Source organism: Furipterus horrens, unplaced genomic scaffold (genome assembly GCF_987537825.1).
Source record: "Furipterus horrens unplaced genomic scaffold, mFurHor1.1.pri manual_scaffold_1, whole genome shotgun sequence".
In the NCBI taxonomy this organism is placed as follows: domain Eukaryota; kingdom Metazoa; phylum Chordata; class Mammalia; order Chiroptera; family Furipteridae; genus Furipterus; species Furipterus horrens.
In genome coordinates, this window is record NW_028327171.1 from 107,588,631 (window position 1) to 107,616,574 (window position 27,944).

The 27,944-nt window shown below is 46.0% G+C and overlaps 1 protein-coding gene across 1 annotated transcript in view; it reads right to left on the reverse strand.

Annotated features, from left to right (window-relative positions):
- MYLK (myosin light chain kinase) overlaps positions 1-27,944 on the reverse strand; it is a 186,335-nt gene that overhangs the window by 105,929 nt on the left and 52,462 nt on the right. Inside the window, exons 4-11 of the mRNA XM_090277598.1 lie at positions 16,687-16,732; positions 15,587-15,752; positions 14,297-14,462; positions 12,556-12,574; positions 10,823-11,358; positions 10,055-10,261; positions 7,392-7,526; positions 4,188-4,340 (exon numbers count right to left, since the gene is read on the reverse strand). Of these exons, the coding sequence (XP_090133724.1) occupies positions 4,188-4,340; positions 7,392-7,526; positions 10,055-10,261; positions 10,823-11,358; positions 12,556-12,574; positions 14,297-14,462; positions 15,587-15,752; positions 16,687-16,732 (1,428 nt within the window). The remainder of the gene's footprint in view (positions 1-4,187; positions 4,341-7,391; positions 7,527-10,054; positions 10,262-10,822; positions 11,359-12,555; positions 12,575-14,296; positions 14,463-15,586; positions 15,753-16,686; positions 16,733-27,944) is intronic.

The window sequence follows — 27,944 nt, forward strand, 5'->3', positions numbered from 1 at the left end:
AGGTCATTTTTTTTGAGTTACCCACATTTTATGTCCTTAGGCACCTCTAAAAAGCCCAGCAGACTTTCAGTTAAATAAACAAACTATTAGGCTACGAAATATGTCAAAACGGGTGCAATTAGTAGTTTAATAAATTTAGTCACTTAAGAATTTTAGCCCTGACAAAGACACTCCAGGAGGAGATAAAATATTCTAGACTGAGGAAGCCTTCCCAACCCCAACCACACAGTCCAAATACACTGAAAACTTTATTCTCATTCAAATCTTCTCGGACACTGCAGGAAAGTTAACCCTTTAGGCTGCATCCTGGTCAGGCGGGAAGTCTTTCATTGTTTGGTTAACTACTGGGAATTTTTTTTCCCTCATGTGGGGAAAGAAGGAAAGAAGGAATATTTGGTAATGGACTTAAGAGCTAGTTTGTGGATTTCCTGCACAGTCCAGTGAGCACTGGCTGAGCGGCCAGGCAGGTGAGGAGGTGGTCAGAATGGACCCCTTGCGCTGCTGAGGAGACCCACTGATCTCAGCTTACTCTCTCATTCATTCACTGAACACACGCTCACATGGCAGGCAGGCCCTGTTTCACAGGCCCTTATTCACAGGCCACGCATAAGACATGGTCCCTGCCTGCAGGCAGCTTATGGTCTCATGGGGAAGACAAACCACATCTAGAGTGAACTCTGAGAGAATAAAATGCTTTTTCCTTACCCTAAATGCCCTGAATGATGTACCCCTGCATCCAGCTCTGAACTTATGCTTCACCACCTGGGCAACCACTCACTTCGCTCCAGCCACACCAGCCGCCTCGCTGTCCTTTGAATAGGCTGACCTTGTCCCCGACTCAGGGCCTTGGCACTTGCTGTGCTGCCTGCCTGGAGCACTCTTTCTCCAGTTCACTGAAGTCTCTGCTCAAAAGTCATCTCCTTATAGAGACCTCCTTAATCACCCAACTAAAACAGGGCTCCTTCCACCCCTCCCCATTCTCATGTTCTTCATAGTGCTTGTCAGTGTTCGATGAAACCAGATGTTGAGCATTACCCATCTCCCCAGCGCCATGTAAATGCCATGAAGGCAGAGCTTGTCTGTCCTGTTCACTGTAGTTTCCCCAGAAGAGGCCTGGCACAAGGTAGATGATCAGTAAAGACTTGTTGGTCTATAAGCACAATGATGAAGAAAGTACTGCTGGTAAGAGAACCCATCCTGGGGTGATCAGAGAAGGCCACCCAGAGGAAGTGGCACATTCGAGAGGGAGTTAGCTGGATTTTGGGAGGGAGGGGTACAGAGGAGAGGAGGCAGAGAAAGCAAGGAAGAGTGGCTGCAGAAAGCATGAGTGTGCTGGGCCACTCTGGATGATTGCAAAACCCTGGCAAAAGGCGAAAGAGATGAGAAAGAGTCCCCATATCTGGTCTTCTGCAAAGTATCTGCTGACCTTTCCTACTGAGCTTCCCTCCAGCAGAGCTGCTCTCAGAAAGAGCTCTGCCTTGGAACCAGACAACCACTAGGAGATGCATTGCTGCATGGCGCCCTCTTGTGGCCAGAACCCTTGGCATCGGGTGCCCGAGACTAGTGTCCAGCCTCCCTTCTCTGATCCTCTTCCCCTTACCCAAAACAAACAGACAGACAACCAACCACTGCGAGAAAGTTGATGATCCTCTGGTAAGATGGCTTCTTAGCCTTGGCATTTTAAATTTCTATTTTGTTTACAGGTCAGGGCCCATTGGACAATTGTCATAACAGCACACACTTACTGAGCATTTCCTATGTTCTGGGGACATTATGTGTATTCATTCATTTCACCCTCACAGTACGAGGGTGACTATCAGTGTCCCCATTTCACAGAAGAGGAAGGTGAGGCCTGGAGGGTTGACAAGCAGCCCAGGTTGTGGGGGCTGGTGAGCGGCAGAGCGGGATTCACACCCAGGCAGCTGGCTCCACACCCACGCCCCAGCCGGGACTTGGCGCCACTTGCGGGTGACAGGAAGGCTGGGCCAGGGCCAGTCCTGGAGCAGACAGAAGCGCAGCAGGCACGGCAGAGAAAGAACGCCTCCACTACTGTCGCCTCCCATTCCCCCGAGGGGCCCTGTGAGGGCCCGGAGCCAAAGAAGCTGCCAGTAAAGTAGGAAAAAGCCCACAGTGTGTGAAGAGAGGATGGTGCAGGATGGGGACTGGAGCTTCCCAAGTGAGGCCTGGAGCCTGGAATGTCACTGCGCCAGGCTCGGCCGCCCCGATCCCCGTGCACACAGCCCCGACGCGGCAGCCAAGGCGCATGGCTTCGTCTCCCAGCCTCCGTCACCATCTATGGTATCTGAGCCTCTGGCCTTCACAGGTCAGTAAGTCCCACACTAGGGCCGGAGTGTGGAGGGGGGCTCTCACTCACAGGCAGGCTGCTCTCAGAGCATGTCCAAACGGCCTGGCAGAGTCCTTGCCTGGGCCTCGGGTTTCTGCTTTCAAACACACTCGGACGGCTGTCATGCAGGCCCTACTCCTCCACAGACCCAGAGGCAAGAAGGATGGCTACAAGACTTCTCAAGCCTTCCTCTGGGGCCCCCACCGAGAGCTAGACTTTTAGCTCAGCTGGGTCTCTGATCCGATTTTAACACTGGCAATCCCAGATAGGTACTGGATTAGCAGGGCCACTGGCTGAAGCTAGTGAGGGAGCAGCTCGAATGACACGCATTGAACGCCATCCTGGCTCTCTGCTGTCACTAGACTTTGGGGCAGGCCCGGCAAACCTCCAGGGAGAGTGCAACGGTGGGAAGAAGCGAGCTGCTCTCCTGGTTCAAGGAGATGAGGCTCAGATCTGTTCTTGTTTCCTCTTGAGTCTCATTACCGTAATTTCACCAGGCCCCTCAATGAGCCTTGAAGTGAGATCCGTGAGGAAATAGGGGATAAATGTGTAAACCATAATGCTGGCTGACAAGTACCCAGAGGCCAGAGAGTCAGGCTCTGACCAGAGTGTAGAGAGCTTCCTGGAAAGAAGAGAGACCAAGTCACGGGAGATGGCCCCATGCAGAGGCACCTCAGAGAAACTGGAGAGTCCAGGGGACGTGTCCCCTCTTGGCAGGGAGCCCCAGGGAGCCAGTGTTGGCCACATTGCCCATCAGTGCCGTCAGAGCCGACTCCTTTTTCCCTACGGGGCTGACACAACCCAGCCATAGGGCCGGCCTTCTGCTTGGGGTCAGAGGACACACCCTCTGGGAAGGGCAGGCAGAGACATGGGGGCGCAGGCTGGAGTCACGAGAAGCTGAGTGTGAACGGCTAGCCTGACTTACTAACTTGGTGCACTTAGGCTAAGTCACATCAACTTCTTGAGACCCCCAGGCACCTCTGTGTGAAACAGGGAGAGCACCCCCACTCTCACGGCTGTTGAGGTCCAGATGAGAGAATACGGGTGAGGCGGCAGTATTCAACGCAGTCATCTGCCCAAGGATTTTCCCTTGCCCTTTGTAGTGAAACCTCCTACGGCCTTCCAGAAGTGGCTGCTCATGTCACAGGGACATTCTCCCTGGGAGGCTGCAGCACTGGGGGAGGAGTGAGGAGATACAGGGAAAGTACTCAGGCACCAGCCCAAGTATCCAGGCCCCAGTCGCACACAGGATACTGGGGCCCAGCCAGCGGTGAGGCAGGCAGTCGCTTACCTGAACACCCTGGACCTCAGAAGCACTTTCCTGGGCTCTGCCACCACCACTGATGCCATAACCCAGGCAGCTCTGTCTTCAGTTCTGCAGCTGCCCTGCGACTTCCTGGGACTAAGCAGTTGGTGGTGATCAAGGGATGACTGTGGTAATCAGATTGCTGGGCACCAGGCTGGTGACGTATAATAATAAGCCGGGGGTGGGGGGCAGTGGGGAGGAGCAGGGCCAGACCCTTTAGAAGTCTCAATACTGGCACTCTATTACCCAGCGCTCCCCAGGGGTCATTTGTGGGAGCCCTAAGTCTTCGTGGGATAGGGATGCTCCTCTGAGATCATCTTTCAGTGTTTGGTTTTCTTCCTACCCAATCAGGAGCTGCTTGAGCCAAAGAAGTCTTTGCCTCTGTCTGCCCCTGAACCTTTACTCAGCCCCGGTGGATAAGGGGGTGGGGCTTGCCCTTGCACGTCCATCCATCTCCCATGGCAGACCCTTGTCACCTGTCTGCTCTCAGGTGCAGTGCCCTTTTTCCAAAGCAGATGTGTTTGTAGAAGCTCCTACCATGGACAGTGACCTGGGCGCTGCAAGACACCTGCCCCACGGCGTTCTGGGCCAGACAAGTGTAGGTGCCATTGTCCTCTGGTAGGGCGTCCTGGATGTGGAGCTTAGCCATGCCGGCCTCACAGGTGGAGTGAACGTACTGGATGGGCTGCCCTGTGGAGGGAAGCACAGGAAGGCTCAGCGGGGGGCACTGGGAGGGGACCTGACCTTTGTCCGCAGCAGGGCTGCTTGCTGCTGACTCTGATGCTCACCCTGGGTGCTCAGATCCACTGAGAGCTAATGACGTGTCAGCCCAGCCCCAGCCACCTGGGCAGAGGCATGTGGGTGGAGAAAGGTGCAGGTGCTAGGAGGATGAAGGAGGGGAGCAATTGCGTGAGGTGGAGGAGAGAGACTGGGGCTGGAGGGACTGGGGGAGAGGTTCTGGAGGCATTTAGAATGTGGAAGGGAAAGGAACATAGTTCTGTGCATTCTGTTTAAATAAATAGTCTTCCCTCCCACCCCCTCCACATCCTGGACTTCACAGAATTCAGAGCCTGGAAAGAATCTTACAGGGTCATCTGGCCCCTAGCCCAGCCTCAGGTACAACAGACCTGTCCAGATGGAACAAGGCTCCTAGCTCCTGAGAAGTCACCAGAAACAATGATTCCATTTCCCATTGCAGATATTTATCAGTAATCTCAAACTAATGTTGCAATTAGGTGTACTTCTTCTACGTGATTAGGTGCATTTTAGGGTTCACGTGAAAGACAAATATGGGGAACTAAAAACAACTCTAGCTTCTTCTTCCCTGGAAGCCTTCCACCAGAGGCCCATTATAAAATCCCACATGGAAATAGGAACACATGCTATGAACTTCAGTGGTTTCCTTATTGCTATATGTTCCTGGGACTTCATCATTCCATGATGTGAGCTTTCATTTCCAGGGGGAAAAAAATCATTACTGAAGTTTCTGGCCTTAGAGCAGGAATGTGTCCATTCACTATATAGGAAGCAACTGTCAGTTTCTTCCCTTGTCAGGCCTCAGGGCCCTGGTTTGCACTTCATAAAGTTGGGGGTGGGTGGTGGGGGAGGGAGAAAACACAGGAAGAAGTGCTCTCTCAGCAATGCAGTGTTTTCTTCTGCACAAAACACCTCATGTCTCCATGACAGTCTGGCAGAGACTGCCAAGCATGCCATGGGACCGGAGGGACAGGAATCTGCCTGACCTACTGCACTTTGTAAAAGTGGGGCTGGGAAAGGCAGGCACCGGGGCCTACTGACAGGATTGGATGCTGCTCTTAGTTTTTATTTTCGGTGAAAACAACACCCTAAAAACTCCCTTCCTCGCAAATCCCAGTACACCCCATGCCTACTATCAAAGGGCTCCTGCTGTCCAAACATGCACTGACGAGCTGTTGCAGAGCTCTCCTTTTACCGGAGCATAGTTCATGTTGTTCCTATGAGATGGGATGACATGGTGGCCCCAGAAAAGAGGCACTCCTAATTGGGAGACACAGGCCTCTTCCAGCCCCAAGAAGGTTAAGACCCGAGTTAGCTGCCAAGGGAACTCAACTTGAGCATGATTGCCCTCTAGTGGTAAGAGCCTGGAAATGCCAAGATTCACCCAGAAGAAGCAGGTCAGGTTGGTTTTCAGTCCTGAGTGGTATAGACTAGGGTCAGCAAACTACCACCACCCGCCAGATCTAACCTATAGCCTGCTTTTGTACAGCCTGAAAGCTAAGAATAGCTTTTATATTTTTATATGGTTGGAAAAAATCAAAGGAAAAACATTTCATGATATGTGAAAATTGTATGAAATTCACATTTCAGTGTCCATAAAGTTTTACTGCAACACAGCCACACTCATTCATTTCCACATTGTTCCTGGCTGCTTTTGTGCCACAACAGCAGAGTTCAGTAGTTGTGACAGTTAGGCTATAGCCCATGAAGCTGAAGATACTATCTGGCCCTTTATAGAAGAAAACACTGCATTGCTGGTGTGGACTCTGAGCCAGATGGAAGTGAAACTCTCTACACAGATCCATCACTAGTCCTCGGTCAAGTTCTGTTCTAGCCACAAGGAGGTTGCCTCCTTGCAGTTCGCTCTGTTCTTAATGAGCGGTGGAGGGAAGAGAGACCTCAGTTCTCACTTATCTATCCAAGTAGACACACATAGGAAAGTCCCACAGCACCTTCTCTCACTGATTAAAGATCATTTCTATCAAAACCTAACAAACTATACCAGCGAGGAAGGTTCACAGGCAACAAACACATCAACGGACCAAAACAGCCGAGGGCCGTTAGGTGCACAGGTGACAGGAACTGCTGCTCCTTTAAGACACCCTTCCATGTGAGAGTTGTCCAAGACCCTGACCCTTCTGTTTCAGCCCATCTCCTTATGGGTACAGACGCTGATGCCTAGAGAGGTAAAGTGGGGTGTCTGAGGTCACCAAATCCCAGATGGTAGGGAAGGATGCAAGCCCGTGTCTCCCGACTCTCGGCATATGTTTCTTTGTCCCCCTGTTGATCCCCAAAGCAGACCTTGCTCAACTTCATCAACTTTATGGATTGTTCTCAGTTATAAAATTAGAGTTCTTCTATAGTTTTGGGTTTTAAAGGCCCTTTTTCTTCTTCTTTTAAACAAAGGTTATTATATATGATAATTTTTTTCAAAAGACCCTAGTTGACAAAAAAAAAAAAAATTGGCATGTTTCCATAGGACTATAACATTAAAAAGAATTACCATCTATGAATCCCAAAACTACCTGCCACTAAATAAAAGACGAGGTCCTTTGAGTAACTTCTAGTATGATTCATTAATTTGGTATATTTGTTCAGTTATTGACTCAACAATATTTATTGAGGACATATTATGAGTTTGGCCATATAAAAAGGAACTAAATTGCTTGTGCACTTATGTGCCAGTCACTTCGTTAACTGTTTTATATAAAGGATCTAATTAATTTCACAACTGCCATCCTGGGCGGTAGGCAGCATTATTCCCATCTCGCAGGCGAGGAGCTCAAGGCAGGAGTGGTAACTTGCCCAGTATCCCCAGCCAGCACACTCTCAGGTCCCATTCTCTCCCTGTACCCTGTGCTTCCTTCTTATGCATACATGGTTCAAAGTGATAAATGGGGTGCCAAGTGAGAATACAGGCAGGGCCAAAGGGGCCATGGGACTGGGACAGGGCCCTGGGGTAGGCACTGGGACAGGAAGGCTCACCATTTAGCAGCCAAGTGATTTGGGGCACTGGGGTCCCCTGCACCAAGCACTGCAGCATTAAGTCTTGGCCCTCAATGACAGTGCAGTCCTTCAGGACACTGGAGAATGAGGGGGCTGCCTCCATTGCAGCCAGTTCTGTGAGGGCAGAGAACAGACAGGTCACCTCAGATCACAGCTGTTTCATTCTGGTGACAACTACAGTAATCCTAAGTCTTGCAGGCAGATGCCTCAACTGCCCTGGGCACCCAGGGCTTCCTTAGAGGCCTGGCTTTGCCTTATTGATCTTCACACTTGGAAGTGGGCACACTTCCTTCTGTAGAGACCTGGACCCTGAGGCCGAGTAACAAGCGAGGGCTTTTCACCATCACAAAACACACAGGTCTGGGAGTGCTCAGAACCTGGGCCTGCCCCCTCCTGCCTCGGGCTCAGGCACCTCCTGTCCTATCTTGGCTTTTGCTACCCTGGAGCATCCTCAGAGCTCCTCTTCCTGTCTTTCTTGGTCCTCCTCTACTTTCTAGTGTCTTTTATCTTCTTTACGTCCCATTGGTGACTGAAGTCTTGTGAATATCTTTTTACATGGAGAGACTACTTGCCTACTGGTGAGAACATTTCCATTTTAAGTTTTTATAATTATATTTTTCCAATTCCAGGACTGAATCAAATGACAAACTCACATGTGTTCTAGTTATCCATCCTAGGCCAATGGCTCAGAACCGGGGGATGCCCTAGGACTAGGCATTACTAAAACCCTTCATGATGCTGATGTACATTCCAGCTGAGGACCGCCCAGCTGGACTTTCCAAAAGTCTTGCACTATTGAACTGGGAAGCATTTTGTAGTTTGAAGGCCTTAGTTAATAGCAATAGGGATATTCTCTTCTACAACAACCATAACATACTGTAGAATGTCAAGGTGGCTGATACCTGAGAAAAGGTAACTGCTTTTGATAATTATTATAGAAGATATCTCAGTTGTACTTTTTAAGAGAAGCTACTCAATACAGTGATGAGGGGCACGCCATATTATATTGTAAGGGTTTATGGGCAAAAACTAATATTTGAGGCCTTACTATGTGCCAGGTACTTTTCCATATGTGATAGGACAAGGCCATGAGTTTGCTATCTTTAGCTCATTTTACAGATGAAGTTAATAATTTCCCACAGTCGAGCCCATGGGGAAGCAAGGTTTTATGCCCAGCTCTGACTCTCTACCCATACTTCCTCCACTAGACCAGCGCTCCCCTAAAGGGAGAGTAGGCAGCAGGAGAGCCGCAGAAGTCAGGGCGATGCTGCACCTGATGATGGCTCTGAGAGAGGGGTGGACAGACTACCTGGAGAGGTGTGGGGAGGTACCACCTCCACTCTGCCCCCTGTCAGTGTCAAATTCTCTCAGAAAAATGCCTTTGGGAACCATTGAAAATAGTATGTGCTTCCGTGTCAGACCAACCTGGGTTAGAAACAGGCTATCTTTTAAAAGCATGTGACCTTGGACAAGTCACTTAACCTCATTACAACTCAGTATTGGTGTAACTATAATTAGTTTGTAAGATTGTTGGGATAACTAAATGGAGCAACGCAAGTAAAATATTAACACAAACCCTGGCACATTGATGAGGCTTTCTTTTGGTGGGATATTAGCTGTTATAATCAAACAGAAGCTGTAAATAGAGATGAAGTCTACTTGGTAGCAATTTCAAGGATGAAAGAGAGTGGAGAGATATAGTAGGAGCCAAAGAGGCAGTGGAGCAGAAAGAAGATTTTTCTTTCCTTTTGTAGCACACAGAAGTCCAGAGCATGCCTGCAGGGAAAAGAAAGAGGCCTCTAGATAAAGGGAAGGGGAGAGAAAATCATTACTGGCTAAAATCTTTGTGGAAAAGGGAAAGGATAGGAAGAGAAGGGAAACAGCTTTTCCGCAGTGACAGAAAAAAAGAGAAAGAAGGGGAAATTTTACAGAAAGATAGATGGGTAAGAGCATATTTATCACATTTTTGTTACAATAGTGAAAAAAATGGGAAAAATATAAATATTCAATAATAAGACCATGTCTAAATTAAGTACATTATTTTATAAAACATTATGCGGCCATTACAAATTATGTTTTGAAATAATATTAAATAATATAGAAAGATGCTTAAGTAACATGAACAAATTAGAACAGAAAGCAGTATACGAACAGCCCAACGTCGGTGATGTTTTAAAAACATTAGAATATCATTTATTTGAGTCATAAGATCATATATTTGTTTAAATTCCCCACAATGAATACGCATTACCTTTATAAACAGATATCACAATAAACATAAAAGATGTGGCATCCCACATCATCTCATATTACTTTAGACGTGTATTTTTAGTGAACGTTTGGTTCCCTGTGGTTACAGAAGTGAGTCATGGAGCTACTTGGACAGCTGAGAAACCTAAAAAAAATGTGGCTTTCAACTGGGCTGGTCATGGGGCCTGGGCATGTTTATCCTGAGGTGATTTTGATGAACCCCTGATCAGGAATCCTGTCCTGGAGTAATGACTTTGGCCTTGGCATGTGTGTGGGGACAACATTTCTGTGGGGTTGTACACACCCTGGGCAGGGGCTGTGGGAGGTGACCTTGTGCAGTATACGAAGCCTCCCCCCCAACAACCCAGGGTAACCTGGAGGAACATACTCACTTTTCACGAGGAGTGTCCAGTCACAGGACACCTGGCCTCGGACATTGGAGGCTGTGCAGCTGTAGTTCCCACTGTCCCTTACCCGGGCTCTCAACAGGCAGAGGCCATGGAACCCGCCATCTTCGTAAATCTCTGTGATGCCTTCTCGTCTCCTCACAGGGGCACCTTCCAGGAACCAGGTCACTTGCGGCTTCGGGATCCCTGAAACTACAGGGCCAGGTGAAGGCCATGAGGCCCCCAGAGAGCACGCTGTGCCTGGGGGGGTGGAAGGCTGAACCCGAGGGAAGAGCTCAGCCTGGGGTGTAGCTGCCTCCTGTTTGAATCCACTTTTTTACCCCTCAGCCCTCCACGTCACAAAAGTAAACAACCTAAGACACAGGCGGGGTCCGTGGGGGGCAGGGATACGGGGTGACAGCGAGGTATCCAGGTGAGCCAATGTCAGCAGAAGAGAGGAAAGAGAAGGAGACTCTGGGGCTGGTTTTTGGATGGTGATAGGGGTGGTGATGGTCAGTTTCCCCCTCTAGGATGGTAAGAATTAGGGCACAAGGTTGATGATCTATCCAACAATGAGCAATGGGACACTCCTGGGTACTTCCCCAGATCAAGGGCCATTACTAGACTGAGTCCTACGTGAGAGAAGATCCCTGTAAAGTGGCGGTGTCCAAGGGGCTGGGTGGGTACAGGAGACTCAGACCCTGTGCTGAAGGAAGTGAGTGGCCATGCAGGGCCACACTGTGGGGGCCCGTGACCCTAGTTAGCTCTACTCACCCTCACATCTGAACTTGACCGTTTGATATTCACATACTTCCTGGCTTTGGGGCTTGCTCTCGAATTTGGGGAATGTTGAGTCACTCCGGCTCTCCATGGGGATCTTCCTGGTAGCAACCTTGTTCACAAGTTCTTGTGTTCTCAGGCTAGACTGTCTGGTGGGAAGGGTGGCTGGAGGGGGAGCAGCTGGCCTCTCCCTCTCTTCTCTGGAAGGAAGAAGGGAGCTGGAGACCGGTGCTCTAGGTTCCAGCTGGACTTTTGTGGCCTGCAGGGTGATGGTGCTGGAAGTCTTCTGCAGGATGGGGGTCCTCAGGGTCTTCCTGGGTGAGTCCCCAGATAGCTCCACCTTGGATTCCCTTGGGGGCTGAGGCTGGCTATTTGTGGCCCAGGCGGGAGAGCCATCTCTCTGGGTGCTGGAGCAGTTTCTACTTTCAGCTGCAGTTTCTTCGCTGTGCAGTTTTGGCCCCTGTGAGATTCCATTGGTCACTTGCTTCCTGCTATCTGAATTGGCTGCCTTTGCTCCCCTCAAAAATGACCTGTTTGGTGGCGGGTGGGGCAGTGGGTTGCAGGGGGAGGGTGGTTGGGCAGGAGGAGGAGGAAGAGAATGATCATCTGGTTACTCACAAGCATTACTCATCACAAGCACAGATTCCATGCATCACAAAAGCCCACAAATAAGAGAAAATGAGAGCAAAAGTATTTCTCTGCAGTTTTCTCAGTTTCCCAAGGCAGAAAACAAGCAGCCATTCTCAACCATCCCTCATCTCCAACCCAGAGCCTTTTCCTTCTACACTTACTAAATCTGCCTTTTTCTCTCTCCCTGAGAGCCACCCTAGTTCAAACCACGCACAGGCTTCCCCTTGCCCAAGCTGCCCTCTCTAATCCATGCTCCACATAGCCAGTGAAGTCAATCTTCTAAAAACAGAAACCACATCATGTCCCTTCAAGCTTAAAGATTTTCCCACAGCTTTTCCATTATATTAAGAACAAAACCGAGCTTCCCAAGATGGCCTATCAGGATGCCCCCATGTGCACGGGCTCCGGCGGCCCCTGAAACCTCGGAAGACACTGTCTGTGTACCTGCCAGGCTGCAGCCATGCAGCATCCCCCCAGTGCCCACCCCTCACCTCACCACTTTCACACATGCTCCCCCTGTGTTTAGAACACTTCCTCCCTGAGCTTTTCTCCCCCAGCTAATACTACTCTTCTTAAGCCCGAGCTCAAGCATCACATTTGCAGGACGGGTTTCTCTCACCCTCTACCCTAAATGAGCACTTCTCTGTTATTCCTCCACACACTCATCCCAGTTAGTAATTATGTATTTGTGTGGCTCTGCTTAAAGCCCTTCTCAACACTAGCTATCTGCTCAGCCCGCACACCCAGAGCCTAGCACCGAGCCTCGCGCACACGGGGAAGGACGCCCCAGAGGGAGAGGTGCTGGAGGAGCGGTGGGCTCTGGCCTGACAGCCGGAAGGCGTCTTTCACAGCAGAGTGCCCTTCCCAGTGACTCTGCGCAGACCTGAGCAGACACCGAGAAAGACGATGGCTCTGCGTTGAGAGTCTCAATGCCGGTGGCAAGCCTGATATGCAGCCTGGATGGCACATTACTACAGGAAAACAAAACCAAACACCCAAAAGAAAACTGCACCCCACACAGAGTTCTCCCTCGTCATGTGACTCAGAAATTCAGGGCATTTCAAGATGGAAACAATGACCACAACACCTAGACATACCTATCAGCATTGTCCAAACCTGGAAAAAGGCAGAGGGGAGAGACACTGTTAGTGAGGTATTTTATACGCCAAGAGGAGAAGTAATAAGACAATAGTCTCTTCCATTTATTTCAGAGGTGTCACTTCCTACGCTCTCACTGCCCCCTGCCCATAGCCCCACCTCCCGCACTCCTTTCAGCTTCTCTGATCCTGAACTTCTTGGGTTAATCTGATAAACTCTTTTGAGCTCCAGAGACACTGTCAGTGCTTCCACTGCTGCCTGGGCACGACCCCTGTCCTGTCCTCTAGGCCACGGAAGGGAACCAGAACCAACAGGGGGACAAACAGAAATAAACACACACTGAAAATCTCAAACACAAACACAAACAGTTTAACTTACACGTGGCTCTCAAAAACAAAACCCCCAGTGATCATTTTTGACAAATACCCACTATAAAATGTTAAGGGAAGGTGTATTTTTATTCAGCTTCTCAAAGAAAATGGTATTTTTTTTTTCCAGCCACATTATTTTTAAAATTTTATTATGGAAATTTTCAAAGTATACAATAGTGGGCAGAAGGCTGGAACAACCCCTGAAAGCCAGCACCCAGATGAAGGAAATGTCAATATTTTGCCAGTCTTATCTATCCATTTGTTTTGTTTTATGGAGCTTTTTTTGGGAGTGTTTTAAAACAAATCCCAGATTACATAGCATTCGTTATTAAGTACTTCAGAAGGGAACAGGTCTTTAATTCAGTGCTACCGTAAATAAAGGAAGAGCAACTAAAACACTATTTGCCATGCCCAACAGCAGGTCTGGATCCTGTGGTGAGCTGTGATGCCAAATTCTTTAGCCAAGACTAGATGATGGAGAACAGAACGAACAATACCAGCCTGTAGTACTAGATACAGTACAACTCAGGGTTGTTTCACAAAAGTTGTTTCAGTTAAATATGTTTATATACAGATGTATGTCCTGGGCTGCAATGTAGGATGCGTTTCTCTCTGTGGGTTGTGGAAAATGCTTGGGCCAAAAATGGTAAAGAGAGTAAGGAGAAATAGTGCCTGGGAAAGGAAGGAGATGTGGAAAAGAAGAATCACAGAAGAAAGGAGGCAGAGAGGTGAAGGTCATTTCCCTCCATGATCCACCAAATCCCTCTTCCACCTTGCGCAAGAGTCCCGCTCCACACAGTCTGACCTTCCCAGGTGGGACTGGACAGAACCAAGCAGAATAATAGAAGGAGACACATTCAAAGACACTTCAGAGGAAGAACTGACGAGGGCTGATGACTGCACCAAGGAAGAGGCAGGGGTGAAAGGTGAGGCTGGCATGTCCAGTCTGGGGCAGAAAGAGGATCCTGGGGTAGAAAGAGTTAAGCTGAGGGAATACTTGATTTGAAGAACAGAGTGAAGAGTGAGTGATAAGTTAAATTTTAGGCAGATTACATTTGTAGTGACGGCAAGACATTAGCAATGTTCTCTTTCAATGGGCATTTAAGAGACATAAAAAAGGAGTCTGAGCAAGAAAAGACTGAAGACACAGGTGTGGGGTGGAAGGTGTGTGCACAGGTGAAGCGTCTTCCTCTGTGGCCGTGTCTGTGTTGCCCTCCCACTTCCTTCCTTCTGGTTCAGGACCCTGCTTCTGGGGAACACATGGGCATGTACACGTGGCGTGTGTAACACAAAGGTGCATAATGAGAAGCTGGGAGGGTACGAACACCAGAAAGGGACTGCAGGCACTAGCCCCTCGGCCAGCCCCTACCTTGGATGGAAAGCGCAGCTGACATAGAGGCCTTCCCTGACCCATTCACCACCATGCATGTGTACACCCCCACATCGTCTTGGGTAACCTTGTGGATTTCCAGAACTTGCATCCCATTCTTCTCAGACATAGACACACGGGCACTTGGCTGCAGGGGAACATCTCCCTATGGATGGCAATAGGGTAGCGTGGTCAGAGAAACCCGCCCACCTGTTGGCCCTGTCCTCCTACCTCCAGCCAATCCTAGCGGGACAGACACCAGGCATAGGCAGCAGAGCCCTCTGCTCTGGGCTCTGTCAACATGGTTAGAAAACAGACTTTTTAAAAAAATATTTTTCAGTTACAGTTGATATGCACTCTTCTGTTTCAGGTATATAATAGAGTGATTAGACATTTATATGCCTTACGAAGTGACCACCTGTTAAATCTAGTACCTGCCTAACACCACACATAGTTATTACAATATTATTGACTGTATTCTCCATGCTGTACAAGAGCAGTCCCCCTGACTCGAGGTCTATGTATGCAGTGTGCTGCCTGGCCGAGCTTAGAGCAGACGTATGCAACCTGCATCAAAGGAGTAATAGTTTGCGGAAGCAAATCCTATATTCTTCACTTTAATTCTCCTTTTATTCTTTTCCCAGAATCAGTTCAGGAGAATTAGGAAATAGTAATATGTGTCCCATCATTCATTTTAATCTGGGAGTTCTATCTGTGGAAAACTTGCTCTCGCTGGCCTTGACCCTAAGTTTTCCCTGAGGCTCCTCAGTGCTCTGTTTAATGTCCACCCCTCCTCCCTCCCCCATACTGCCTTCACTTCCCCTTCCACCACCTCCTCCTCCACCTGTGCCTTCATGCTGCCCAGGCCTGAAAGATTTATAAAGCACTTCCATGTGGAGTATTTTGAGGGAGGTGGGATAGCTCTGCCTCACAGATAAGGAAACCAGGGTTCTAAGAGATCAAATGACTCGCCCAGTCTCACGTGCTTTGTGCAGCAGGGAGCTGTGGCTTAAAACCTAGTCCCATGACTTCAAATTCCACTCTCTGGTGATGATCAGGTCTGTGTTGTCTCAGAAGTCTGAGGCAGTTTTGTGAGTGTGTGGATTTAGGACATGTGGGAGAGTGCGCAAATAGAAGCAGGAACAAGCATAAGCATGGAACATACAGAGAACTACTTATGGATGAAACAGAAGGGACTAATTAAAAAGACATCCCCACTAGTTCAAGGGTCTAACCCTTAACTTTCAGGGTCCCAAGGCCTGGCCAGAGTTGAAGCAGACAAAATCTCACCTTGAGCCAGGTGACCTGTGGTTGGGGCCGGCCAGTGATCTTGCAGGAGAATCGTCCCATCTGTCCTTCTTTGACCACTGCACGGCCCAGCTTGGTAGCAAACTTTGGTGGGCACTGTCCCCAGATGCTAGGACGGGTCTCCCCTGCAGGGGATATGAATCTGTCCCTGGAAAAAAAATCAGGAGAGAATCCAGCCCCAGACACTGCAGCCATGCAGATCTTCTCTCTGATCCCATCCAAGTCAGTTCAGTTAGGGGCAGGAACCAGTAAAAGGGCAGCCTTCCCAGCTCAATGCCTCAAAAACACTTTTGACACACACTGAAAAAATCTGTCGCACCAAAACCTGTTTCATCTACCTACTGTACATGCAGCTAGGCTTCATTTACTAGACTCCCTTGAAGTAGGGTATACCTGAATTCTACCGAGTTCTGGCCAAAAGCCTGGGTTTTGGCCAACAGATTACAGGCAGAAGTGCTGTATGCCACTTCTCGGCGAGGCCCATAAAACCTGTGAGATTCTCCACACTCTCTCTTGCCCACTCTTCTGGCTAGATGCAGAGGGTCCAGCAGAGTCTCCAAGGACTAGGAGATGATGGAGCCACAAAATGCCAAGAACCCAGATCCCTGAAAAATGACAGGAAGGTTCTCCACATTTTCAAGAATATCTGAATTGACTTTGCTTGAGTTAGAAATAAACTTTCCCCGTGTTAAGCCATTATGATTAGGGGGCTTGTTTGTTATAGCAGCTACTGTTACTGATCCTTACCAATGTAGGTTCACTTTCCATAGGAAAGTGCCTCTTCTAAGTCTATTTACTTAAGTCTTTCAACTATTGCCTTGATTGTTAGACATTCCTGCAGACAATATGGCCATATAGACCCCTTCCTTAGCATTTAGCATCTGGGCCAGTCAAGGGGCTAGCCACAGAGTAGGCCAGGTTAGGAGGCACTTTGTGAATGACCCATCACATCCCAATAGGCTTCTGGTTTAGTTATCATAACCCAGGATACCCAAGAAGATTTGCTCCCTAGACCTGTTCTGTCAAGTCTGCAGGAAAAGCCAATCCAGCCCTTACCCTGGCTTGAACATTCCAGAACTTACCCCATAGTTTTGGAGGTGGGCTGACCATGTTCCTTCACAAAGCCCCCTGCAAGTAGAAAATGAGAAAGAGGCTTGAAGAGTTGGGTCTGAGTAACCCACTTGGAGCAACAAGTCAGGGTCAGTCAACAAGGGCATAATAACAGAAGCAGTTCACCCTGATGACTGAGCCTGTATGGGACAGGCTCTATGGTGGGCACTTTCACATACATCATCACATGACTTCCTGTAATAATTTAAAGTGGCTGGTACACATCATTCTTCTATTCTTTAAGCAGCTAAGAAAAATAAGATTCAAGGAAGTCGCCCACTCAGGCCACAGAGCCAACAACAGTGCAGGAATGCCTCCAGGTCTGCCTGTTCTAGGATACTCAACCGCTCTGCTGCACTGTGATGTGCCACTGGAGTGTCCACATTGATGACCCTCTGCCTCTCCATAAAAGGACTCAGTTGAAGGGAGGGAAGGAGGGAGAGGCACTTGCATGTCTCTCACCACATCTATTCATGTTGGACACAATCAATACTCCATATTTCCACTTGAGACCCAGGGAATATAGCAATACCATCCTGCTGGAATGAAGCAGATGGCTGGAGATGAGCTACTGTGGAGCCTGCAGTTAAACAGCAAACCCAGCAAGGCAAATCGGGTCAGCTCCTTTTATCCAGCTGCTGCTGCAGGGAGGAACAGTTCATAATGTTACCACAAAGTGACTATAAAGTGGTGGGGTGTTTTTGAGGGATAGGAGGGATGGGCATTTTTGAGATTGTGATCAGCCCAGAAGTTGTTCCCTTTGCCATAAGCTGAAAATGTTTATGAAACCCCACCTGAGGCACACATGGGAAGGGCAATGTTGTTCCCTGATAGCAGCAGGCAGCTGCAGTGTGAGATTGAGGGTAAATTCCCTTAAATTCTGTCTGATTCCGTTTATAAGAATATATAGGAATGGGAGATGAAGATCATGCCTGAGTATTTCCCTCGGCCATATCTGGTCTAAGGTTCCACCAAAACCTTAGTGAACCAAGGGTTAATAACAAACACCAGCATCACATGTTAAGTGTGGTTCCATATGGATTGGCAAGTACTGTACATACATTCTGTTTAACATAACTATTTAGTGAGCTGTGTATAGTTTTCATTTCATTATGTGGGTCTTTGTATAATTCCATTTATATGAAATGTTCAGAAGAGGCAAATCCACAGAGACAGAAAGCAGATGAGTGGCTGTCACCAGCTGGGGGGTGGGGGTTAGGAGTGACTGCTCAGTATGTACGGGGTTTCTGTTTGGGGGATAAAAAGTTAGTAGTGATGGTTGCACAACCTTGTGAATGTACTTAATGCCACTGAATTGTATACTTTAAAATGCTTGAAATGGTAAATTTTAAGTTATATGTATTTTACCAAAATAAAAATTATTAGACTAAGCATCTTTAAAACTCTTGGTAGCTAACAATTTTTTTTTTTTAAATTCCAGACAGGGAGAAAGGGAGGGAGGGAGAGAGAGAGAGAGAGAGAGAGAGAGAGAGAGAGAGAGACAGAGAGAGAGAGAGAGACAGAGAGACACACAGAGAGAGACACAGAGAGAGACAGAGAGACACAGAGACAGAGAGATCAGCTGCCTCCCATTCATGCCTGGACTGGGGACCAAACCTGAAACCTAGGCTTGTGTCCTGACCCAGAATCAAACTCACAACCCTTCAGTTTATGGGACAGCACTCCAACCAAATGAGGCACACTGGGCAGGGCACTAAATATTTTAATCCAAAGGCTAAAATTCCTATATTCCTTAAAAAATAAAATAAGGCAAAAATATGACAGTTCTTTAAAAAATAGCAAAAGAATGCTATTTGAAGGTACTTCCATATCAAAGTAAGAGCAGTTTATGGTATGATCCAAAGGTAACACATAAAGCATTCAGCTAAAAATGGAATTGAAGAATGTTTATTTTAATGTGAGTTAACACCAGAGAGTTTACATCAAAACAAAAAGAGACTCCGGGTGAAAATAACTAACAGAGTCTATTTATAGGCAAAAATTTCAAGTTGCAAATTGTCAGGTAAAGCAAAATTAATTTTGTGAAAGCATGAAAATCTGGCAGAACAGTTAGGTTATGTAGAAAAATAAGTGGAAAGGGGGTCAGGGTAGAGGTTCCAAAAATAGAAGAGTAAGTTCAGAGAATTAGTGAAGACAGGTTTGCGTTAAGGAGGGAAAAAAGGCCAAGGCACTTGAAGGTATTTAAACAGTTACCTTTGATTTTTTCAAGGACAAATAAAACAGAATGTTGGCAGCTTTCAGCAGTGAAAGTTTATTAGTGGAGGGGCCCAGAACTTCTTGTCAAAGGAGAGAGAAGGACTGAGTTGAGATAGAAAATGCTGCCAAAAAGGGGAATAATGTGATCAAGATGGTAAGGGGAAGAAATTCTTCTAAAAATTTGTCATCCAGAGAGGGACTCTCGACACCAGAAAAAACATGATTAATAATTCTGCCAGGACAATAGAACTAAACCAAGACCATTCCAGGCAAACCAGGGAGCAGTCAGTCACCCTGCTAGTAAGCAAATTCAAAGTGGATTTTAAGGATTACTTAAAGTAGGATTCTCCACTTAATCAGAACAAATGGCCACTTTTTATAGTAGATATTTAGCAATGACCCCGGGCCATCCTAAACTGAAATTTACTGTTAATCACCCACATACACAACTTCAGAAAGAAAATAAATATAAAGCCCTACCTAAAATATTAAGGAAAAATAAAAGGAAAATTATAATAATATTTATTTCAATATGTAAATGTTCAAGCATGACTGTTTCAATATGTAAATGCTCAAGTACATTAGAAGACAAAAGGAAATGGTCAGATATTTGCACTGACTGATATGCATGTTTGGATTACAAAGTGAATGACCAAGAAATGTACTATACAAGTAGTATAGGAAAATGAGAGAGCACAGGTATACAGGTGAATACCTCAAAAAATAAAAAGAATAAAAAGGACCTGAGCCCACCACAGCTTAATAGAAGGTAACCATGTTAGCAATGTTATCCATCAATTATATCTCAATACAGAGAGTAAAAAGAAAAGAAGAAAAATTATATAGTAAAGAGGAAAGTACTGTTTGGATACATAACAGAGCAGACATTATATAAAAAAGAAAGACTGAAATAATTTTAAAAGAAGATAGCTTAGCAAGACAAGTTACAGACCACTGAAGTAGAGAAAATGAGAGGGAAAAAAAGACTATAAGTATGGTGTCAAAACAATTTTCTATTTTGTGATATAGGATCTCTGAGACCTCATCTCTACTAAAATACTGATTTAGTCCCTATCACAAATAAGGCATTGTCCAGGTCTTCAATAAGTACAATGAAGTGAATAAAAGCTAGAATAGGACTTTTGGCCAAGATGGAGGCATAAATACACACACTGCATCTCCTCACAACTAAGAAAAAATTTGCAACCATTTTAAAACTAAAAAAGAAAACCCAGAAAATCCAAAAAATCAAAACAACAGGGATGTGCAGCAAATAAATGAAGAAATAATCAGCCAGAAAGGTAGGAGGGGCAGAGCTGGGACGAAGAGAAAGAGGAGCTGAGCAGTGGCTGTGGAGCGGTGCTTGGCAGGCATGCAGCTGGTGGGCACAGCTGGCAGCATGGCTAGCAGTACAGTGACTGTAGCGATGGTGAAAAACAGTCATACAGCTTAAATCTGAGAAGCAATCCCAGCCCCAAATCAGATGGATCCCAGCCCCAGACCAGACTGGGTAGCTTGCAGTTCCAGTGCTGGGGGAAATAGAGCTGCATTGCTTCTGACTGTGAAATCCAATGAGGGTTGGGGCAGAGGAAGAAGCTACTAGTTTTGAAAAGGGGGAAGTTTGCTTAGTAGGGGAAGGGGGAGAAGTACTTGGAAAAGCAGCAGCAGCCGGCACTGTTCCCTCTCAGACCCCTCCCCCACATACAGGGCAAAAACACGGTAAAACAAGTCACCAGCGCTAACAAATGCCTAAGGCTCCACCCCTATAACATAAAAGGTGTGACAGCCCTACCCAAATCATAGAGGCAAATACAGCAAACTGTCAAGATGAGGAGACGGAGAAGTCTGGTCCAGAAGCAGGGGCAGATCAAGGTCCCAGTGACACAACTAAGCAATGAGCAGACAAGGAACCTAACAGATGAGGAAATAGCTAATCTAACAGATGCACAGTTTAAGGCATTGGAGATAAAGATGCTCACAGACTTGACAGAAGAGATTAAACAGGACGGGGAAAGAATGAAGGCTTTCCTGGGTGAATGAAGGAAAATCCACACAAAACAAGTAATGAAAGAAAGGAAACCAGGGTTCAAATAAACAAATTGAAACATAAGGGAGAAATAAACAGTCAACCAGTACAGAAGGAGGAAATGAGAATTGAAAAAACTGGGCAGAGACTTAGAAACCTCTGGGATAGCTTTAAACATGCCAGTACCTGAATCATAAGAATGCCAGAAGGTGAAGAGGGAGAGCAAGAAATTGAAAAATTATCTGAAAAAATAATGAAGGAAAATTATCCTAACTTGGGGAAGGAAATGGACATATGGGTCCAGGAAGCACAGAGAGTCCCAAACAAGCTAGACCCAGGGAGAACCATACCAAAACACATCATAATCAAAATGTCAAAGGTTAAGGATAAAGAGAGACTCTTAAAAGAAGCAAGAGAGAGGAGAATTACCTACAAAGGTATAAGACTGTACAAAGACCTATAAGACTGTCAGCTGATTTCTCAAAAGGAACTTTGCAGACAAGAAGGGACTGGCAGGAAATACTCAAAGTGATGAGAGGCAAGGACCTACAACCAAGATTACTCTATCTAGCAAAGCTATCATTCAGAATGGAAGGGCAGAGAAAGTGCTTCCCAGACAAGGTAAAGCTGAAGGAGTTCATCATCACCAAGCTATTGTTACATAAAATGTTAAAGGGACTTTAAGAAAAAGAAGATCAAAACTATCAACATGAAAGTGAAAACAGAATCACAACTATCAATAACAGGAGCTAGGGAATGGAAAGAAAGGCAAACCAAGCAGACCACCAGAGCAGGAACAGAATCTTAGGTATGGGCAGCATGGCAAGTGGGGAGGTCAGCTGGGAGGGGAAAGGAGGGACAGGGATTGAAACGGTGCAGGAATTAAGAAGCATAGAAGGAGGGTGCAGAATGGACAGGAAGATGTTGAGAAGAGCTTATATGCACAACCCATGAGCATGGACTAAGGGAGGGGAGCTGCTGGAGGGAGGGGGATCTGGGTGGAGGAGAGCAAAGGGGAAATAAATTGGGACAACTGTAACAGCATAATCAATAAAACATATTAAAAAAATAAAGGTATGTCCTTTCCCCTTGGAAAAAAATAAATGCCATCTTTTATGTTTAAAAGAAGGAAAAAAGCCAGAATAAAATATGTGCCTTAAGAGAGATGCAAAGTGCTTCAAAACTAAGAGAGGGGACATCTTGGTACTGGGCCTGTTGAAGATCATGAGTTTTAATTTAAAGAAAAACTGCAGATCACTGGAGGATTCAAAAGGAGGGAGTAATCAACTCTTATCTGAATTTTTAAAAAAGGTATTTTAAACAGCAGTGTGAAGATTAGAGTGGGGTAAGAGAAGAATTGAGGAGACCAGCTGGGAATTTGCTCAACAGGACAGAGGATGATGGCACCCAGGACCGGGAAGGTGGCAGTGGGGACAAATGAGAACTGCACAGCAGGATTTGGCGTGTGGCTGGGGAAGGGAAGAGAGCATTTGAGGATGACTGAGGTGGCCTGGCTGCTCTCCTTCCCAGGGCGACGTGGGTTGTCACCTGTCAAGGTTTCAGCTGTGTCTTTCTGGGGCCACTAGTCATAACCATAAATGTTAATGGGCCCCTAGCAGGAACTACCTGTCACTGTATAAACGGGGCATCATCCTATACAAACTATTCATTCTACAGTCTCTACTCAGGCAGGGAGCTCTCGAGTTCACTGTCGCAGGGTATTCTTGCTGGAATGTACACATGTCCACCAGTCTCATGCTGTGATGCTCAATAGCAAATGCTTCCACTCATACAGACTAAGGGGGTCATTCCAAGGTGGCAAGGAGACATTTCAAGAATTTTGTTTTCAGTTCCAGGAAATTGATGCACTAAAGAATCAATTCTTAGGGTAAGGGGGTTGGGGGGCTGGGTGAAAATGGTGAAGGAATTAAGAAGTACACATTGGTAGTTACAAAATAGTCATGAATATATAAAGTATAGGGCATATCATCAATAATATTATCATAACTATGTATGAGATGCTAGGTGGGTACTGGAAATATTGGGAGAACACTTTGTAAAGTATATGATTGTTTAACTACTATGCTGTATATCCGAAACTAAGACAAAATAATATTGAATGTGAACTGTAATTGAAAAATAAAATTAAAAAGAAAAGAACCAATTCTTCCTCAGGGGGTTTGAAATAAAATATCCACTACTCAGAAAACAAACTATTTCTTGGTCATTCATGAATAAGATAGTCATATACCTTCTCCAAAGACTTCAAAGAAACAGTGGTGCAAAGTTTTGTTTTGGAGGAATGGTTCAATAAGTTGTGGCCAGTAATCACTCCATTGTCTTAAATAATTACTCTAAAGAGAAATTTAGGTGCTCTGCACAGAGAAAATAATTTCTTTTAGAGGCCAAGACTCCACACGTCCCTCCCAGCTCACTTCCCTAGGGCCACTTCCCACTGTGATTCCCAAACACACCAAGCCAAGTAGCAGGTATTTCTTTTCATACTTATAAAGACTGCTTTTGCATCACTTTATCAAAAATAAAAAAAAAGAAAAATTTACATCCAGTCTGAGCCCCCACCCCCTGCAGGCCTGATGTGGTGGAGTCACCTGCCTGCCACCTGCTGTTCAGGTGTCTGATCAGAACCATGTGATGGGCAAGTGCAGGGTAAGGGAAGGTATTTTAAGCATGGTTCTGGAGAAATTCATTGTGTTAATAAGAAACCCATTTTTGTTGGAGTTCATGCAAAATGATGGTGTATCAAACACACACACACACACACACAAAACCCCTGTGATCAGAATACCTGTAATAAACCCAGGCATTTAGAAAAAGAAAGGTAACATTAAAAAAGATTTATGAGACTTCTGGCCAAGATGGAGGCATAGACAGACACGCTGCATTTCCCTCTACAACAGTGGTTCTCAACCTGTGGGTCGCGACCCCTTTGGGGATCGAATGACCCTTTCACAGGGGTCGCCCAAGACCATCGGAAAACACAGATATAATTACATATTGTTTTTGTGATTAATCACTATGCTTTAGTTATGGTTGTGGGTCACCACAACATGAGGAACTCTATTAAAGGGTTGCGGCATTAGGAAGGTTGAGAACCACTGCTCTACAACTAAGAAGGAATACAACTACCTTAAAACTAGAAACAACCAGAAGTTTCAGAAAATCAAACTACATGGAAGTCCAGCAAGCAAAGATATAAAGAAGAAATACTCATCCAGACAGGTAGGAGGGGCGGAGCCAGGGCGGAGAGGATGCAGTGTGATGGCGGCAGTGGCTGCAGCAGCAGCAGTGGGCCAACAGAAAGTGCAGTCACATGTTTTAAAAAGTCAGGAGGGATACCTGGGGAGCATTCCCTGCTCCTCACCAGACCTTGCAGCTCACAGTCCTAGCACCGGGGGAAAATCAAGCCTCATTGCTTCTGACTGTGCAGGCCAGTGGGGGTTGGGGTGGAGTCAGAAACTGCTGGTCCTAGAATGTCAGCAGACCCACCCACTCTGGGAACGATGGCCAGAGCAGCAGCTAGAGGGGCACCAGTCCTGTGCAGAAGTGAGAGAGGTGCCTGGAAAAGGGCCGAGTGCTGGGCGGCTGGCAGCATTGTTCCCTCTCAGACCCCTCCCCCACATACAGTGCCACAGCGTGGTGAAACAGGTCACCCTGCACTGACGAATCCCTAAGGCTCCGCCCCTTACAATGTAACAGGAGTGACAGCTCTACCTGGGATGCAAAGGCAAACAAACACAGGAGCCTGTCAGAATGAGGAGACAGAGAAGTATGGCCCAAAAGGGGGAACGGATCAAGGTTCCAGTGGGAGAACTAAGCAATGAAGAGATATCCAACCTCACAGATGAGGAGATAGACAAGCTAACAGATGAAGAATTCAAAACACTGGTGATAAAGATGCTTACAGACTTGACAGATATGCTTGAGTACGGCAAACACAAAAGAGAAGAAGTGAATGCTATGCTAAGTGAAACAAAGAAAAATCCACACAAACCCAATGGTGAAGGGAAGGAAACCGGGGTTCAAATCAATGATTTGGAACATAAGGAAGAAACAAAACTGTCAACCAGTGCAGAATGAGGAAGCAAGAATTGAAAAAAATGAGGAAAACTTCCCAAAATTTTCCAAGGAAATGGTCATACAGGTCCAGGAAGCAAAGAGGGTCCCGGGCAAACTGGACTCAGAGGGGACCACACCAGGACACATCATGACTGAGATGCCAAAGGTGAAAGATAAAGAGAGAGTCCCGGGGGCAGCAAGAGAGAGGTGGAGAGTTGCCTACAGGGGGTGCCTATAGGACTATCAGCTGATTTCTCAGAGGACACTTTGCAGGCAGGAAGGGACTGAAAAAGAGTATTCAAAGTGATGAAAGGCAACCTGCAACCAGGATTACTCTATCCAGCAAAGCTATCATTTAGAATGGAAGGGCAGATAAAGTGCTTCCCAGACAAGGTGAAGCTAAAAGAGTTCATCATCACCAAGCCATTATTATATGAAATGTCAAAGGGACTTACTTAAGAAAAAGAAGATCAAAACTATGAACACTAAAATGACAACAAACTCACAACTATCAACAACTGAATCTAAAAAATATAAACAAAATCCAACTAAGCAAATGAGAATAGGAACAGAATCATAGGTATGGGGATCATTTGGAGGGTTACCAGCTGGGAGAGGGGAGGGGGAGAAATGGGGAAATGGTGCAGGGACTAAGAAGCATAATCGGTTGGTACAAAATAGACAGGGGATGTTAAGAATAATATAGGTTAAGCTAAAGAACTTATATGCATGACCCACGGACATGAACTAAGGGGAGTGGGATTCCTGGAGGGAAGGGTGGTACTGGGCAGAGGGGAGCAAAGGGGAAAAAAATTGGGACTACTGTAACAACATAGTCAATAAAATACACTTTAAAAATAAATAAATAAATTAAAAAAAAGAATAACATCAAAAAAAAAATAAAAGAAAGAAAAAAGAAAAGATTTATGGAGGAAAAGGAACTACACAGCACATCCCTGTGGCTGTGGCTAAGGGGAGCAGTTCACCCAGAGAGCTACAAGCAGGATGAAATTGGAAAAACACCATTCGTGGGCAGAGTCCAGTCTGTTCATACTCTGAAATGGATATGACTCTAAAAACTGCCCAGTCTCATGCTCCAGCCCTTCTAAAACCTCCTACCACTCTGCCGTTCACTTTACTTCCCACTCCTTTCAGCTTCTACCTGTCCACCAACCACCCTCCACCCCAGGCTCTAATGCTCTCCACTTTCCTCCCATCCCCATCATTAGAATCACAACCTGCTATCCAAATTGGACTCATTCTTCCAGGACTAACCCAAGTCCCTTCTCCTCCACAAAGACATTACAGACCATTCCAGCCTCCAGAGGTCTCATTTCCCTCTGAGTTTACAGAACTGATATGCCAACTGTTTCGCAAATAAACCCAACCTGCATTATGGCTGGAATTGTGTTTCATTCAGCTTTTGTGTCTAGGTCTTATCTGACCAACAAGGTTCTTGCAGAAAGGACCCAATAGAGTATTGTGTCTCCTACACAGTACCACGCAAAGTAGTACTTTTTAGGTACATCCTGATGTTGGATCTTATTTGTAAAAATATAATAATAAAATATGAGGTCAAGAAAGTCAGTCTCCTGAGGGCAATCATCAAGCCTTGTTGTCCTTTGGTCCCAGAAGAAAGTTAACATATTCTATAAAATTTCATGAATGAAGAAGAGTCTAGAACTATGAGCAACTGAGAAAGGAGCAGAGTGAAGATGGGAGAAGGTGCTGGAGGAATAAGAGATGGGAAGAAAAGCTGTCAGCATCAATGACAGAAATCAAAGCAGGGCTAGCAAGTGGTACTTCTGTACATTATGGAGCAAAAGAGAGGCAAAGGCAACGTGGAAGGTGAAAATAAAGAAGGAAAGGGAGTCAGGTGAAGGAAATTGGGAGTCATCCTTCAGGGATAGAATGAGACCAAGTACAATACAGTATTCCCTCACTTATCGTGGGTATTATGTTCTAGACCCCCCCGTGAAGAAGGAACCTTACATTTATTCTACACTCTTAAACCTACATAACTTTAACAACATATGTATACAGTACTGCAAAATCATGCGATATAGCGAAAAATCGCAATAAATAAATGTAATATTTTTAAAATCCTGCGATACAGTGAGGCCGCGATAAGTGAACCACGATACAGAGAGGGACTACTGTAATTTGTCATATAATTCTTCTGTATAGCAAATAAGTGAGGCTTCCATCAGGGGAGTCTCAAGACACAACCATGTTACAGCAAAGACACTAGTGGGGCAAAAAAAATAATTGTTATCTCTACCACATTTATATCATTAACGTTGATGAGACAGAAAAAGAAAAAACAGCATATTCATGAGTGTTTTTCATGCCCCTAAAAGAAAGAAGGGTCATGGAGTATAATAGATTAAAAGGAGTTTATATGTAATATAAAGGGGAACAGTTAAAGGTCTTCAGGAAGGTAGGAAATTTAGATAGAAGAAGACAGTATGGAAGAAACATAAGAACAAACAGGAGAATCACAACAGACATTCCTAAGGAATACAGTAATTTAAAACTCAGCCAACATAAATAGATGGACTCAAAATACATAATGTCATCAATCCAATCAAGTGTGAATATAAGAGGGATCTGAGAAATAGGTTCTTGAAAAAGGGTAGTGGCAATAAAAATGGCACAGGAGCATTTCCTATTATTTCAAAATTACTCAAGAATGATGGTGTCCAGTGTAGCTGGACACCATGGTGCCAGTGTAGCTGGACTAGTGGTCACTAGGGCCACTCTGCTCCCTGGGATCACTCTCCCTTCTGCCGCCACATTCTAGGCGGCTTACTACCTGACCCCTTCTGTCTCGCATGGTCAGGGAGCTTGGATTACAGGACAGTGGTTTCGTGGGGGTGCAAAGAGCAGAAGCTGCAGTACTGATGTGGG